General features: G+C 52.8%; 1 protein-coding gene across 3 annotated transcripts in view; it reads right to left on the bottom strand.

Moving 5' to 3' along the window:
* The window catches only part of GNAO1 (G protein subunit alpha o1), a gene marked incomplete at its 5' end in the record, with an annotated part of 129380 nt that overhangs the window by 83691 nt on the left and 28153 nt on the right, over window positions 1–17536 (bottom strand). For all 3 annotated transcript variants that reach the window (XR_014318336.1, XR_014318337.1, XM_082769981.1), the window contains one exon: window positions 3983–4124. Coding sequence is in view for 1 of the 3 variants with exons in the window: in XM_082769981.1 (XP_082626107.1) it covers window positions 3983–4124 (142 nt within the window). The remainder of the gene's footprint in view (window positions 1–3982; window positions 4125–17536) is intronic.

Genomic DNA, 17536 nt, shown 5'->3' with positions numbered 1-17536 from the left:
GAGCTGAAATGCACATTGTGGAGGGACGAAGAGGGGGTGAGCGAGGAAGCTGGCTTTGGCCTTAACAGGGGAACCCGACAGATATTTGGGTGTTGGTGAAGGACAGGCTGAAGCATTTGCCTGGTGCTGTTCCAGCGGTGAGCCCATCGCACCCAGCACTGCAGGAACTGCAGGGCATGCAGCAAGCAAGCAGGCTGCAGCTGCTGCTGGTCATCCAGGCTAACACTGACGACCAGACCCAATTAACACTTCGGTTACGTTCCCATCGCTGCCATCAGCTGCCTGGGTGCAGACTGGAGGCAGCTCCCACACACAGTGCCCCCCGTGCCAGCCCGCTCTGCTGGGTTGTTTGATTGCATTAAACAGATTAAAAACAAACCACTTATTTATTTTTTCACATCACCAAGTGGTATTTTAAAATGTCACACCTCTATGTCCCTCTATAGCTCCTCAGCACAGGAGTTAGATGTTGTATAAAACATCAGGCCACCGCAGACACGTTTTGCTACAAAGCCTGAAAGGGAAAAAAAATCCCCGTAGAAAATTTTTAACACTTCAGCCGCTTTGTAGTTTTCCCTTTCATAGCTGAAGCAGAGCCATTTCCAGACTCCCACTGGGGAAAAAAAAATCAATTTTAAGGCCATTTCCTGCCACCTCCCAAACCCTGGGCCCGTGAACCTGCCACCACCCCAGGTGTTTGTATCTGATCCCGGCGCCTGATACTGGGATTCTCTGTTGAGTAATTATGGAACGATTTCAGCCTATTTCTGTCTGGTTTATGCTAATATCAACACACTCGACAGCTGGTTTTGTAGCCTTCGTGGGTTCATTTTCTCTGTGCTAGGCAGGGAGGGAGGACACGGCGCCGATGGCCCAGAAGTTGTGGGACACCTCCAGGCCTCCCGCAGGCCCCATCCCCTCAGGGACTGCTCTTTTCCCCCCCGACTGCTTGTGGCATGTGAAAAGGTTGGTGGCATCGCACTGACACCGCTCTTCTGTTGTTTCAGACGGACCCTCTGGGCTGTGTGCCGGTGGCAATGTGATGTGTGACGGCGGGATGTGCTCCATCTGCCTGTGCAGGGCAAGGAATGGGGACCTGGGAGCTGCCTGCAGACCATGAACCTTTCGCCAGGCAGACAGAAAGCCTGTTCCTGGAGCAAGCACCACGTATAGAAGTGAAATCCTACACGCAGACTGTTTGTCCCTAACCTGGGGGCAGGTCCTTATCGGCAGAGCAGGTCAGCGAGACCTGAAGTGTCTGCTTTTTGTGATTAATTTTGTCTTTTTAGCTCGTATTTCCTATCTTGATCGCCTTTTGACGGACAGGAGCAAAGAGATTTAGCCTGGACTCTTCCCCCAGCCTTTCACTTCCATTAGACTAAATACTGGCGGCATAATTAAGGGCAGCAGAAAAAGGAGACAAGCGAGAGAGGATTTGGTTATTTTACCTCAATAACAAAAGTACAAACTGTCCAGTTCACACTTATTACGTAGGGGAGGCTGAGGTGGCTTTTTCCCTCGCTCTGAACATTGCCAGCGTGCCATTCTGAAGGAATAACGGAGGAGAAGCATCTCCGTGGAGTCTGGGGGGGGAAAGCTGTCAGAGCCAAGCAGAGCCTCGAGAAAACCTGTCCCGGGGCCATGTCCCCTCCATCCCTGCTGCTGAACAGGGGTCGGAGCAGCCCAGCTCCAGCTCCCCTTTGCTGAAGCCCTTTCTCCTGGGGGCTTAAGTGATGAGCAGGGAAAATCCCCCACAAAAAGATTTGCATCAGAAACCCTTGGCCGGGGAATGACTTTTAAAATAGAAAAGCTCTGCTTGAAAAGGGATGAACTGTGTAGCGTAATACTCAACAAATCGCCTGTTTAATGGCCTCTCTTTATAGCAGCTGTGTATTAATAACAAAAGCAGGGGAGCAGAAGCCCTGCATTTCTTTGCAAGATTAAAATAAATGGCATTTCCTACTAATACCAGCAACTTTCTGCGGAGGTTGGCTAAGAGAAAGGAGCAAGTGGAAGCCCCCAGCCTGAGAGGCCATTTCTTGGTTTCTTTCCCTTCCATCTGCTGCTGGATGAAGGAGTGCTAAGCCTACGGAGGGAGAAGACACTGAGTCACCCCCTCCCTGATAGTGAGGATCTGAAGATCTGTACTGCCATAAAGCTGAAGTTGAAACACGAGTGGTTCATGCCAGGTACATGGCGAAACATCACGGGGACACTAAAACAGTGGTGCAGGCTGCCCAAAGAGTCTCCATCCTCGGGGGATTTCAGACCTGACTGGATAAAGCCCTGAGCAAACTTGGACCTCAGAGCTCACCTTGCCTGCTCAGGAGCTTGGGCCAGATGCCTCCTGAGGTCCTCTCTAGCCTGAGTTCCTTTATGATCCTAGGGCATTTGGCATCTTTTCCGTAGGAATATGAATGGAGGTGACATTTCATGCAGCCCAGAACTCCATCTCTCATTCCTGGCAGCCCTGAGAACAGCCCTCCCGCTCCGTGCCCCCTGCTTCGCCAGGCCTGACACTGAAGCAATGCTGAGCTTCCTTCCTTAGAATTAGGGCTTCGGGCATTACAAAAAGAAAAGAAAATTTACAATTTCAAGCTGTCTGCCACAGACTGTTTATCAGACACGGAGAATGATTTGTTTCTGTTTTCCTGGACATAGGTTTTCAGCTGAGACAAGATACGTTGCCTTGCTGAGAGCTGAGTCACTGAGTAATCAACAGATTAATGTAGTCAGTTTGAAAGCCATCAGCATTAGTTCTCGGCAAGCTCACAAGAACTCCATTATTGTATCATCACTACATTTGGGATGAAAAAGTCTCCAGGATTTAGAGTTCCTGAGGGAAAGATCCCTAGATGCAAAGAAATCCAAATGCCCCTTTACGACTGGGAGACATAAAGTACCTCTTTATGCAGGAACACCACAGCAGGATTTTGGCATCCCTTCCACCGAATGCTTTTATTATCAACCCTTAGATAGGAGTTTGGGGTATGTAATACATCTGTCATTTGATAGCTACCTAAAAATAGTCATGATAAACTCAGCGGCATACAGGACTTCGCCTCTACCAGGTCTTTAATCTGAAATTATTTTATTTCCAGTGAAACCAAGTAGTTTTACTTTCTGCAAAATGAGTGGTCTTGACTTCCCTAGGGCTCTGTGTTTCTTCATGTGGGCTTGCTTTGATCCACAAAGGCAAAAAGGAGAGACAGAGGATGGCAGAGTCACCCGGCAAAGGAGCCACTGTTTAAAAATAGGGAGCTGGTTAAAGTAACAACACAGGAGCAACTGCAGAAGGACAGGCTAGCTTAGGTGTGTGGCCTGAGGAGACTGCCAGACATCCACTTGTTATTCCGGCAGAAACACACCAACGCTGCTACCCAAGACCCCGTCTGTAATAGCCCCAGTGGATCAACGCACCTTCCTGTTTGCAAGCGAAACTGCTGCTTGGGCACGCTTGGATGGGGGACATGAATAAAAGCCAGTCAAGCCCCTGCAAAAGTGCAGTTCATCCTAAAAGCCTTCCTCCATTAACAGGCTGCTGGACGGGATCAGCAAGGCTTCTCCCCGAGACATCGCTTCTTGCAGCTCAGCACCCAGCACACGCGCAGTGGACAGGACACATCTCCTCACTGTTGCCCCAGGTCTGTCAGTACCTCTTTCTTTAGGCTGTTCCGAGATGAACAGAATTATTTTTCACGTTGCCTGGCCAGTGCCAGGGCACGAGAGATTGTGGCTGTTGTGACACAGAGCTCCCCAGGGCCACACTTCCTAACTTAGTGGGTATGTCATGTGCAATTGCAGCGACGCACCTATTTGTTACACAAACCGCACGCAATAGGCAACAAACAGCAACACGAATCTGTCCCCCTCCCTCCTTTTCCCCCCAAGACATTCAGATCACGCTAACACATCCTGGTTGTGCTCTGGAGCACCCCGGCACTCCGCAGGCTGTGCGCAAGCAGCGGTGACTTTAACTCACCCGTCGCTCCTTATCTCCATACTCGATGCCCAAGGTATCCATGGCGCGCACGATAGCTGCCAGTGACTGTATGGTGTTGCTGTAGACCACCGGCTTGTACTGCTTCACGTCCTCTCCCGAGAAGCCATCCTCATGGATGATCCTGGAGAAAAAGCAGAGGACAAAAACCTGTTGAGAATGGCATTTCAGCAGGGGACGCAGTTCAAACAGTGCTGTGTTCCTTTGAAGCGCACACCTGCCAGCCTGACCCAGGTGATTTAGGCAGCATTTCTTTTTACACCTCCCTGGTTGTTCACCACGAGGGCATCCCAGCCCGCCCCTTCTGCTCTTTGCTGAGGTCTGGTGTCCGACTTGGAGCCTGGTCAGCCCCCTGCTCACATCTGTGCCAGTCCCAAGGAGGAGGTTTCCACGTCCCAGCTTATTTTTGCTGTCCATGTCTACAGAATTACGCTCCCAGATCAGACCTAAATGACCGCAAACAGGTGATGGAAAACCTTAAGTCATGGCTGGCCCTTTTCATAGTAACTCCTGGGGCGCCTACAAAAGGAGCCCGAGTCGAAATCCCCCGTGTGCACGCGGACACAGACATGGATAAAGGAAGAGATTTAGCTGTGTAGCACACCAAGGGCTTACAGCCCTTCACACACCTCCTTCCCAAGCCGTGCTGAGAGTTTTTGGGCTCTCAGACCCTGCAAAAGGAAATATCTGATGGAGTGAGACCCTGCCATGGCCCCACGCCTGGGGGGCAGCCTCACGGTGCTCCTCCCAGCCCAGATCCTCCTCAGAGGCCCATAGCAGGACACAAAATCCTGCACTTGCCTGGGCAGCAGCCTGGCCCCTGAGATTTCTCCATCTCTCAGGGACTGGAGAGCTATGGCAGGGTGTGTGCAGAGCACAGCCAGCGTTCCCAGAGATAATTGAGTTTGACAACCATTCTTCCCGGTGAAGACATAAGTTATGATCCCGTCTCTTAAATGCTAGCAGAGCAGATGATCCGCTTAGCCCAAACGCACTCCTTCCTTGCTCAGTCTCAGATCTCACCGGACACCAGATAAGATTCGGTAACAGATTTGCCACTGATAAAACCAAGCAGCCTGTCCGTAACAGGACTTTTTTTTAATCTTTGCTGCATCACAAACCAAGGTCCTGACCAACACTGGCATCTCCCCCCGGGACAGGGAGGTCTAGCAGGGATCGTATGTGAGCTTGCAACGGAGACAGCGCCGGGGTGGCAGCGGAGAGCGGGGCCGGCAGCCAGCCTCCTGTTACTGCTGGATGGCTACACCCAGAGCAGGGCGACACAGCAAGGCACAGCTCCACTTCCCACAACGTGAACCTCCCAGCAAGGTGTTTTAAGGCAAGTGAAAACCCTCTGCCCTCCCCAGCACGACACTGAACTCCGGCCTCCTGGCAGGACTTGCTCTAACACACCTCGAGTCCTGCAGAAATACGGCTGCAAGCAGAGGCAGAGCAGGACGGGGCAGCTCAGATTAACACTCCAGGGCATTTTGAAGCTGCTGATCTGAGTCTCTGGGCAGAAACCCCGCTCAGAGCTAGTCTGGGTTTTTAAGAAGACTTATGGACAGCACCCAGTGCTCACGGCTCAGTAACGGGGAAGGAGCGGGGCCCGCAGCCGGGTGTGAGCAGCACGTCGCACGGCTCAGTGAGCGTTGCCGGGACGAGCTGCTGAAGCGCTGGGAAACGCGCTTGGCCAAGAGCTGCAGTCAAACCTGAGGAGTTACGGCTGGCACGAAGCACAGGGATCTGCTGAATTCAGCCCCTTCGGCACCAGTTCCCCAGCGGGCAGCACGGCAGCCACAAGCACGGCAGGGCAGGGGGCCTGGGGAGGCAGGGGGCTGGCACCAGCATCTCCTGAAATAACTCATCCCTCTTGGCTGCTCGGTTTGGGGTGGGAGCTGGGGGCAGGGGGCACTGAATGGTGTTCAGGGCAATGAAGAGAAGGGAACAGAAGGGAATATGGAAGGGGTGAGAAGAGGAGCAGGCACAAGGGGCAGTGTAAGGGCTGCAGGACGCAGGGGGGATGTGTCTGGTCCTGACGCTCTGCTGCACTGGGGGAAAGAGGAGCAAGGAAACCTTGGGCTGGTTTGGGTTGCGTCCGTCACCGACAGGCATCAGCTAGGGCCAGGGCTCAGCAGGAAGAGGTGAGCTCTGCCCTCCTTTAAAACATCTCCATCCCCCAGCCATGAAGCTGTTGCCCGACACTTCCATGTCTAAGTGCAAACCCTCGGCGTTTCCAAACCCCCCAAGGCAGCGAGCCCCCTGCCACGCAGGGGCAGAGCTAAGCGATGGAGGGCAGCTCCGGTGTCCCTCAGCAAACATCCTGCTGACGGGGCAGCATGCTGACGTCCTTCAGAGCGCGGACATAAAAGCGCTGCTTTGAAACAGGGCATAAAAGAACACGGAGGAAAAAAAAAAAACAAAAAACCAACCCGATTGTTCTTCTGTGAAATTTCTCTGGGAAGGCAGCCACCGCGGCTGAAAGCAGCGCTGCAGATGCCAGTATTGAAGTTTTGCTGTAGGAAGTACCTACGGATTAATCAATCACGCAGTTAGCACATTACCTAAGATTTGAGTGAGCAAATCCCCACTGACTAGTGCTGTTCCAAAGGCTGCTAGGACACCGTGAACTGGTTTATTGTCCTATATGCTTTCAGCAAAACGCTTCCCTTCTTGCTCGCCTTGGTGAGCTGCTCGCTGAGCCTTTCTGGCAGCCTCTTCTGTGGTTCTTTGGGAATGTTCCTGCTGCCACTCACCCTGTTGGGATGTGCCCGTCTCCTTGCCTGCAGGACAGCTGCTGTGCTTCATTTTACGGGGACAGACCCTCACGACGTTACCTCCAAAGCTCCAGCAGCGCCCGGGACGTGCTCTGCTAGGGGAACAGCCCCAGGACACGAGCAGCGGTGGGTTTTGGACCCTACAGGCAGCTGTGGCCATTAGAAATGCAAAGCGTGTAGGAAGGAATAGAGCAGCGTGTCAAGGCTGGGAAGCCTTTAAAGATTCAGGCAGGGTGGGCTGCTCCTTAAGTAACTTGCAAATTCATGGGAACAGAGGGTTTTCAGCTCTAAAAAGTTGGGTCCTGTTTTCCAAAGGGCTTGTGTTTGTTTCTGCCTGAAATCCATGCTCTGCCACGCTGGAGCTGGTTCTTCCCAGGGCAGAGGAAGAAAAGGGATTTAAGAGGATCCCGGGGGCTGCGGAGGGGAGGGGAGACAATGCTGTAATTTTTTAAAGCGATTCCGAGCAATTAAAAAGCCATTTCATTCACCGAGTGATTAATGAACCGCCGTGCTCTGAATGGGATGGTGCGAGACGCCTGACACGAGCTGACTGCCTACCGGCCCCCTTCATGCCTGCTTCCTGCCCATCGCCACCAAGCCCATGTGCTTGCATCTTACACTCTCATACCCATTTTAGGGTGGCGTTAACAGACAGGTATGTGCTGAGGAGAAGGGCTCTGCTGAAGGGCAGATCTTCTGCCATCCCCCAGCAAGGCATTAATCCCGAAGAAGCGCCCAGTGCCTCGGTGATTATTGCTTAATTACCAAATAAATGAAATCCTTGGAAGCAGGGGTTGCATTCCGCGTAGCAGCTCGCTTTGGCTTCCATTCAGCAAAGCACTTAGGTGCCTTCAGCCTTTCGCTTAGAAATGGAGCATATACAAAGAGCAAAGCCCCGGATCGCTCTGCTGCACGTCCCCGCTGCCACACGGTGCCCTGGCCATTGGGAAATGGTTTTCTGAGCGAAACACACCACGGCTCCAACTCAGTAGGGCTGGGTCTCAACCTTAGGGCTGATCTCAGCTTACCCAGGGGGAATACTTGTCCGTCTGTCCCCAAAACCTCCCTGCCAGACCTCGGGGTCTGCCCCCCAAACCGCTGGCACCCTGTGCTCCAGGAGGAAGAGGTGCTACCTGCCCATTTTTACATCAGATGTGGGGTAACTTTAGCCAGGCTGTCCCTCCGGGTCACTTTGTGAAAGTCAGGTGGGGCCCTTCCCAAAATGTAGACCTGGCATCAACTATTGCTCTCCTCCTTCCTGCCCAGGAAGGAAATGAGATTAATTTAATGTCCCTCGGTTTCTGAATAAGCCCCGCTGGATGTCCCCCATCTCCCTTTTTACATCCTAGGTGCTTACAAACTATTTGATAGTTCAGCTCCTTTGAAAACTTCTGGAAGTTGACTGGTCTGTATCTCTTTGACTCCTCTTTTCTCCCTCTGCATTTGGAGACGAGCACCATGCCTGCATTTTTCCTGTCTCATGGTACCTCTCCAGTCCTCCCAGCGCCCTCAAGAAGTGCTCAGCGATCAGCAGCGGGGCCGCTGCCAACATCGCTGTGCCCCCTTCTCCAGCATGCTCCATCCTTTTTGTAGCTTTGCATGCAGGCATCTCCACCTTCTTACTTTTCCCAAGCCTCCAGCCACAGCCTCTGAAACGTTTCCCAAATTCAGGGAACCTTGTGTGGCTTTGAGCTGTCGGCAGCGCCGTGAAAGACGTACATGGAGACTTCCAATTACCTAGCAGAGACAATAAATCCCATACTGTTCCTGCTCTACCTCAGATGATTTACTTTCAATCAGCAGGATGTTTCCAGCTGAATGAAGTTTTTCCGTATCAGTGCACATCTCTGGGACCGCAGCGATTTGCTTGAATAAAACTGGGCACGACGGCGCCGGGAGATGATTACAGCAGGAGCGCGCCGCCAGCAAACACCTCGCAAGCGAACGGCCCGGCTCCTCTAAAAGCAGTCCTTGCTCCTCACCTTCATCTTCACAAATCAAGGGACTGAAGGCACAGCTTTTGGACGGAGATGAATTTCACCTCCCAGGGCTGCGGGTGCGGGGAGGGAAGATGCTGAGCACCGCTCAGCTGGGCTCAGGATTGTCCCCTACATCCTCAGCAGCCCAGGGGAGCTCACAAATGCACCCCGATATCCTGCAAGGAAAAACTCCAAAAGCTCTGTGGGCTCTGCTTGCGAACGGGAAGAAAGAAGCATGCAAAAAGCCCTTACTTTAGTACGCAGGGAAGGGAAACGGTTGATCAAATTTTGATGGAAAATTTTCTGCCAGACATAATCAGTTATTTTTTAGAATTATTTTTATCTCCATGCGAGGCTGAAAAGTTTGTTTATGGGAGAGTTCTGAAGCTAAATTCCAGTGATTTTGTTCTCACTCGTTTAATAGCTTGAAATGCGATTAAAAACTCCTGGATTATGTTAAACTAAATCAACGCAGATGCCCATGACCTTGTGGTTCAAAGGCTGCAAAAACCCCGTTCAGACCTTCGGGACAGGATGAAAATCCCTCAAAACTCTCAGACTTCTTCCACTCGGGCCATGCTTGCATGACACATCGTACATCCTATTCCTGCAAGAAATTTGCCAAGGCAGAGATTAAGATGCCTGCTTTCTGCAAAGAAAAACAACTTCCTTAGTCAGGGCGACCTGGGAGTCGCAGATGGAGCTTGTTTTAAAGAGTTTAACATTTTCAACCTGGATTTTTAACGCCCGTGCAAGAAATACGGATGGAGCCCCGTGACAGAATCCCAGCTGGGGGAAATCTCCTTCGTGGAGGAAATACCTTCGGGTCACTCAAAACTGAATTCCTACCACCGAAGTATTTCTTGCATGCAAAAATGTTATTGTTACCGACCAGCTGGTTCCTGTTAAAAAATAAGCAAATCCATCAGGACATTGAAAATATGCTGCCAAAACCTACGGCCCTGGACACGTTTGAGTTTATCCCTCCTCAGATGAACTGCAAAAGTTTCATGGACCTGTACCGGGCAGCAGCATTTGTGCTCCTCTAAGGCAGAATTTGTGTCCAATATCGATGTGTGTAAGTAGCTCTAATGCCTTCACGAGGTCCAGTTCAAGCTAGCCATGTGCTTCTGTACTGTAACTGCTGGCCAGAAAGCTAAACTTGATGTTATGAGAAACTCTTGTATGCCTTATTTTTGCCTGTAGCTGAAGTGCTGTTGAGCTACCAGTGACTGGCTTCCAGGCAGGTGGGGGCCAGACCCTGATCTACCTGAAAGCCGTTCCTTTCAGCTTGGTTTCAGGTGTATTAAACCTGCAGAGTACTCTTCATTTCCAGTTTATTACAGCCCAGAACTAGAAACAAGCACACCAAAGAGCACTGCCAACGTGGTGCTGCGTCCCTGAGGTCCTATGGCTTTTCTGAAGCAGCTCTTAGTTGGATTATTTCCTAACTGAGGTCTGCATTAATGCTTCATTTTGGCTCTGCGATACCTTGAGTTTCCTGGGCCGTGTTCTCAGTTCCCTGCCACGTGCCCTTCACTGGGTGGTGTTTTTTGCACCATGCTTTTGGGATGCACCAACGACCCTTCCTTGGCTTGCTCCATGAGGCTGTTTCAGTATTGCCATTTCCAAGCAGGAAGCAGGGCAGCGAAATGCTCTGTTTTTAAGTGTGTGTACACAAAATAGGAGTGTAAATAGCCTACTACATCCTGAAAGCAACGAATTGCTGATGATAAATGGAAGACGCCACTACTGCTGCTTCACCAGAAGGCAACGCCGAGCAGGCAGGGCACAGCCAGCTGGCGCACGAGTGCTCCTGCCAGACCTGACGGGAACGTGGCCGCCCTTTGGCATTTAACAACACAGAGCCAGGAAAAGGAAGCACCCTGGGGAAGAAGCAGCACCCACACCAAGCCTCTTTGTGCCCAGGGGCAGCAAAAAGCGTGGCTGTACTTGCACAGTTCACCCTACTGACAGCATTCCTCCATAGACACCAAGGGGAAGACCCCAGCAGCGATGGAGGAACCCGACCCCAAATTCAGAGCATCTCTTTCAACCTCCTGTAATTTGGTGTTGTCCCTTAACATATTTAGCCCCTTTCCAGAAGGCAAACGATGCTGGAGGTGGCTCCTTTGTGCACGCCGAGGACAGGTCCCCAGCACCACGGCACTGCTCCAGGGCAGAGCCCGACCTCAGCCCCTTCCTGGCAGCACGCAGACAGGTGGGTGCTGCTGGGAGGTGTCAGAGGAGAAAATCCACCCCATCTGCTAACACAGGAGAAGCACGAATCTCTCCTCCTTGCTGCCTGAAGTCACTTTCATGCGCTGCCACAAGCCAAACTAAAAACCTGCCCGATGGGGAAGGAAAAAAAGCAAGGAGGGGCGCAGGCGAGGCTGTCCTCAACCAGCCCCGGGCAGGGAGCAGGCTTGGGCTTTATGTAAGGTCAGGGCACTGGCACGGTTTGGTTGCAGTGAAATTTGGAGTTGTGTAACTTTGCTAACATGCCCTCTCCGGGGGCCTTGAATATCGAGATCAAATCCTGCCTACCCTCCGTGCACCTAATTAGCTGTAATATGCATCCTGCTCTGCTCAGTGCGACCAGCGAAGGAACACAGTCAAAACCCATTAGCTCAGGCTTTCTTTTGATTAAAAAAAAAGACAGCTGGGCAGCAGAGAGTCCTGCAGCAGCGCTTGCATTAGATGAGATTGCATTTTTCTGGGGAAAACGCCTCGGGGCCAGGAGGGTTTCGAATAGCACCAGCGGAGGCTGACGGCCGCGCTTGTCTTCTTGGTGTGCTCCCAAATAATAATGCAGCGAGGGACGGAGGGTTCCTGCTCGCAGTGACTCGGTTTCTGATGCCATGCGACGGGCTACGCTGTCAGTCTCCTTTGTCCACGCTCTGCCTGGGACCAAAGAGATCCCCCCAGGAAAAAAAATCCACGGGGCCGGTGATGACCCACATGCGCGAATTCTCATTAATTCCTCGGTCGTGTTACATAAGGTCATTTTGTTGAATTAAAATTATTGGGATTAATCCTCTTAAATGTTCTCTTAGATGCACGGGGGATCCAAGCACAGCTGGATCATCCCGCAGCTGGTTCTAGAAAGTCAAAACAGTGTTTTAAAGCCCCGTAATGGTTTTGTTAAATTCATCCCCCGAACAAGGACACAAAGCAGCTTTTTCTGGCTTTTTTAGATCACTTACAACTTCTGTAAGCTGTCATTAACTATCATCAGAGCCTGAAAAATGAGGCAAATGGGTTCAATGTCAGTTTTACTGCCCAAACCTAAATAATATTTTTGGTTTCCCATCTGCCTCATCTGAAGTGTTTTGATAGCTGGAAGGTGACTTTGCCTTTCAAACCCTTTCCAGATTTTGGTCTCCATAACCAAACACCCCGTGGACAACAGAGGAAACGGGAGAAGTATTCAGCCTCTTTATCTGCCCGTGGAGCCCATCCTCACAATCACTGCCAAATCCCACACCAAAAATAAAGCATATTGCTTTTTTTTTTTTTTTTTTTGCATATTTTGCCCGGCTGCCCAGAGCCTGCAGTTCAGCGGTGCACGATGCTCTCCGCAGATCAGTGACGGGTTTGGTGGGATGTACGTGGCTCCTCACGAAGCAAACCTGAAGCAAACCCTGCCTTCCGAAGCCCCCCAGTCTACCAAAATCCCTTGGGAGCCAAAGCTACTTCCCCCGTGCCTAGGGCTGATCTCGCAGAGCTGAAACATTCGCGTGCCGTAGCCGTGCTGTTGCTCCTTAGGAATCATGTGCTGCCATGAAAACGCTCAGCTAAAATAAAAACATGCTGTAAAGCAGCTTTGCTTTTTCGGGCTATCAAACCTTGCAGCGTCTGTTTTTCTGAAGCCCTGGCTGATGGGTTTGATTAGCTCTGGTAGCAGATCTGTGTTCTTCAGTGCGTTTGGTGCTTTAACAAGCTGGGCTGAGAAGGAATCGATTCCAGCAGGAGTGCTTCTGCCGTTCCTTGCACCCTGGCCCTCCTTCCTGGCATGATTACAGCTCAGGGGCTCCATCTCCGAGCGCTGTGCTTGCCCCAAGCCCCCAGGAGCATCTCATCTGCGTAATTGTTTTTTTCTTGCAGTGTGGGTGCAGTTTGTGCTGTGGAGATAAGGACACGGGGGATGCCCCGTCCTCCGGAGCCGCTGCTCGGTGTACTCCGTGCGCTGACATTTCCCAGGCTGAGGAGTTTGAGCCAAAACGCGGCAGATTTGGCATTTGAGGATGCCACCCACACGGTTAGTACGGTCCCACAGCAGGAAGGAGGTTATGCTGCGCTCGGAATTAATGCCATGCGTTTGGAGGTATTTAAATCCAAACTTTCCACACCTGTACTCGGAGCACAGGTTATCCGAAGGGAAGACAAACACACAGCCTTTCCCTGATACCTGCTGCAAGTAGTCAGTCAAACAGCATCAACCTTTTAGTTCTCACCTGCAGCTGAGGCTTAGAAAACACTGGGGGGGGGGACAAGCCCTGGACTGGTCCAACTCTGCACACACACCCAGCGAGGGGCCCTGCCTCTGCTCCACATCTCCCCTGCCACAGCTCCGAGACAGGGAACAGCCTTTCCCCAAGGGTTCCCCATCCTTTGAGCCAAGGTATCCCAACTGCTATGGTTTGAGAAAGCACTGGAAGACCTGGGGCATCCTCAGTGCCTTGCGGCACGTCCTGGCACCAAGGGCTCTGCTCCTGGGACTTGCTGCGTGCAGAGGCTCCTCTCCTTCCCCTCCACCTCCTCATCCTCTCCTTCACCTCCTCCCTTTCTCTTCTGCCTCCTCTCCCTCTCCTCCACCTCTTTTCCCTCTCCTCTGCCTCCTCTCCTCTCCCCAGGCCACTGCGGCTGCCACGTCATGGAGCAGGAGGTGCAGCCAGGAGGAGGTGCGTGCCCCGGTGCGGATGGCTGTGAGAACATCGCTCCTCAGGCCACGTGTGGCCCTGCAGTGGGTTCAGAGCAGCTCAGTGATGTCCTTTGGTGGCCACATCAGCCTCGCCCAGCTCCCCGTGTGGCTCCTGGCACGGCAGCTCCTGCCAGCGGAGGAGAGGGATCGAGAACAGAGTGCCTGGGGTACCCTGGCCAGACACTCCTGCATCTGAAAGCCTGGTGCAGAGCCAGACCTGCACTTAAGTTCTCCTCGCCAGGCCCCGGTTCTGTTAATGGGAGTCCCAGGAGCTCTGCTCTACCAAGAAATAACCCGGAGACTGCTGGGAAGCGAGCCCCTCGGGCCAGCCACCAGAGAGCCCGCTTGGCACCTCTTCCTCCACCCCATTTCGCTGCATGGTGGCCGCCAGACCCAGGCAGAAGCAGCGAATGGCACGGTACGAGCAGCTCTCAGCGGGTGTACGTACCAGTCCTGGCTCAGGAAGCCACCACCAGCTTCTGAGGCGGACACAGCAGTAATGGAGAGTGGCCCCGCACACAAATCCATGGGTAAACGGATTTGCCATTGTGCTGGGAAGTGACCATGGTGACAAACATCTCCAAAAATCAGTACATTCCTCCTCCCACTCTCATCGATCCTTGTCATCCCCCTCGTCCTTATCTCCAACTGCAAAATCCCTTACTGATTTCAGTCGCAAATGCCCGTGCATCTTCCCTGGCAGTAGCGGCGAGCGGGACGCAGCGCAAAGTGCCCGCAGCTCCTTCCAAGGCGTCTGGCGAGAATCCGTAACTCTGCCTGGTAATAAATCCACTCCGCATCTGAGAGTTGGAGTTCAGGCGCACCCCGAGCATTATTTAACCATCCCTGGTGTAAAACATTCCTGCCGTATGGAGAGCTTTGATTGGATTCGCAGAGGCTGGTGTTTAATTAGCTTACACTACTCCGACTCGCTCTTCCCACCCACGTAGTCGGTGCGCTGCTGGCATTTGGATGATGCAACTTTTGGAGGGGGGAAGCTTTTATTTCTCCAGAAAGCATCTAGGAAACTTCGGAGACCTCAAAGCATTTGAGGTTTCCGACAGCACAATCCTTCCCCTTCCTCCCTGGCTGCCGCCCAGCACAAGGAGCCGGGTTCAGCCAGGGCCGAGAGCTCTCCGTGAGCTCTTTGCCCTGCCTGGGGAAACGGGGCTGTGGTGAGCACGAGGAGGTCTCTGCTCGCTTCCTTGTGATTACGCACACTGCAGAAGCCTCTATCACATTTGAGAGGGCAGCACAAACAATTGCAGACAACCTTGTTTACCTCACAGCTCGACCCGAGCCCTGGCAGGTGGTGTCTGAGCGTGTCTTGCTGCCCCACGTCCCTCCTTCACCTGCGTCCCCATGAGCAGCCCGCAGCTGGGATGATCTTTCAGCGATCTTCAGACGATCTCTCAGGGTCCCTTCCAGCCCCTGACAGCCTGTGCGGCCACAGGGTCTGGCGAGGTGGGCTGCTGGGCCACAGCGGGGAGGGGAAGCCAACAAATGCCAAGAATATCTGGGCTTTGGAAACGGAGAAGGGAGCTCTGATTTAGTATTTAATAGCGCTGCCGGCATCCCCTTTAAACAGCACTGATCGTAAATTCCTAATATCTATAGGATAGATTTACAGCCGACAGGATACGGGGAAACGTGTGACATAAAGCAGCCCCTAATCTATAAGCAGAGGCAATACTGCTGAGTAACCCGAGGCAAACAAGTGGCTCATTAACCAATCAATCGATCGGGTTAAATGCAATAACTCACATGAAACGCTGCTCGGCCATGCAGGCTGGAAGCCCGGCTGCTCCCTGCACATGCAGGACGGCCACGGCCCTGGGAGAAGGCTGGAGGGCTGCACACTTCTGTCCCTGCTGCTCTGTTCCCTGCTGGTGTCTGAGCAAGAGCCTGAGAAAGGGGCAAGGGAATGGGGAAGAAGGGAAGGAGACGGATGGAGCGCGGAGGGGAAAGTGTTCTCCGGGGAGCCCAGGTGTGGCTGGGGGGCAGCTGCTATTCCCCCGGTGTCCTGGCCTCTCGGGGACTTTGGTGAGATGGTGTGTGTTGAAACTCATCCCAAAATGCTCCCAGTACCAGGGCATGATGCTAGGCCGTTCCTTTCTCTTTATTCCTAAAGCTCCCGGGCAGCGAGGCTTTCACCTCTTCTCCAGGAACAGTGAGCCAGCGCAACACATCTCATCATTAGAAATATTTCCTGCTGTCCACTCACGATTTATCTATTGACGAACTCAAATGCAGCTTCCTTAATGTCATTCAAGCGGCTATTTTTAGGGCCAGCGCTGCCAGCAGAAATAATAGGCCTGGTGCATTTTTTCCCCCTGCAGAATGAGGTTTCCGAAATTATAGACAGGAGCGCTAAGGGAGCGCCAAGAATGCCGTGACGGCGAGGACGTCGGGTCACAGATCACCACGCTTCTCCCCCCTTGCACGCGCACAGCAAGCAGGCACACGTCCTCGCGGGATCATTCGCCACCGCAGTCACTGCTTGGTGCTGGAAACTGTCCCTGGCAAGGAAGCGTTTCATGCTTTTTATCCCAAAAGATCTTGGAGAACTCCTCCCCGCTCCCGTGGCTTTCCTGTGTGGCTCTGTGGACGCAGTTGGGCCCAGAGGAGCTCTCAGGTTTTTGGGTTTGTGCGGTGCAGCGCTGGACTCGTGCCCGTGGTTCCTGGGCTTCCTGCGGCGGGGCAGCCAGCAGAGCTCCTCGCCCAAGTCGGGCGAGCACCGTGCACTGCCACGGCAACAAAAAGGAAGAAAAGCTTTCTGTTCCCAGGCATTTAACCAAATCAGATCAATGGCGTTTGCCAGCCCAGCAGGGCTACGTGTGGCTTTTGTCTCTCCTGCTCACAGTCACTAGTGCCCAAGGCTCGGGGTTGCGCTCCCCTGAGCTCATTTCCCTGTGTACATTGGGGTTTCTTTGCATACCCAAATCCTCATTACCACTCCAAACCCCGGTAAATTACGGGAATGGTGGCTGATAAAAGTCCTCTAGCTTAAAGCAACGGTGAGCCTGCTGTCACCGAAAGCACTGGTCTGGGCTGTAGAGGCGTGCAAGAAGCGAGCAGGGGATGTAACCAGGAGCAAGCTGTCGGGGCAGTTAGGATGGGAAGACGCAGCGGTTCTAGCGGTGGTCACACAGGTACCGGGGCAGCCAGGGCTCGTGGTGCACAGCCCCAGGATTGTCTCCTACCCCCCTGCAGAGCTGCTGCAGCAGAAGGGATCGCGGCACGTGGAAAGCAAACGTGGCTGAGTCAAAACGAACCCAGATGTGCTGAGGGCACGAGGTAACGGGGGCCAGAAATGGCGATATTGGCACAGCCTTGGCAGCCAGCACTCAGACAGGTAAAACTCTGACATGCCCCCAGGGCCCACGAGAATTAGACGGATGGGAAGAAACCAGCTTGGAATAGCTACGGGTTGAAACAATGAATGTGTGTCCTTCTGGGTTTCATCAAGAAAGAGGCTGTAGGAGAAGCCGGGTCCTAAAAAGAACAGAGGAAGAGCCTGGGAGGAGCAGGAGGCTCCGCTCCATCACCCAGGGCTGGGCTCCTCTGGATGCGTTGCTGCGAGGCAGAGGGCCCGTAACAGCCCGGGTTTCGACCCTCCTGAAACCCACGAGGGTTTCCTTCTCTTCCCCAGGAGTCGGATCAGGCCCCGGGAATGCATTTGTTTGTTTTTCCCTTGTCATCAGGCTGCCTTTGGCTGAGAGCTACAATCCATTCAGGGAGGACCTGTTTATCTGTGAGAATAGCAGCACTGCTGTTAAGAGGTAAGAGTGGGAGTGTGCTTCAGGCAAAAAAACGCAGATTATAGCCCCGCTAGTAATGAATCCAGCACAGAGAG

Source organism: Aythya marila (genome assembly GCF_965140915.1).
Source record: "Aythya marila genome assembly, chromosome: 12".
In the NCBI taxonomy this organism is placed as follows: domain Eukaryota; kingdom Metazoa; phylum Chordata; class Aves; order Anseriformes; family Anatidae; genus Aythya; species Aythya marila.
Note: the sequence above shows the minus strand (reverse complement) of the source record. Positions and strands in the feature narration are given on the sequence as shown.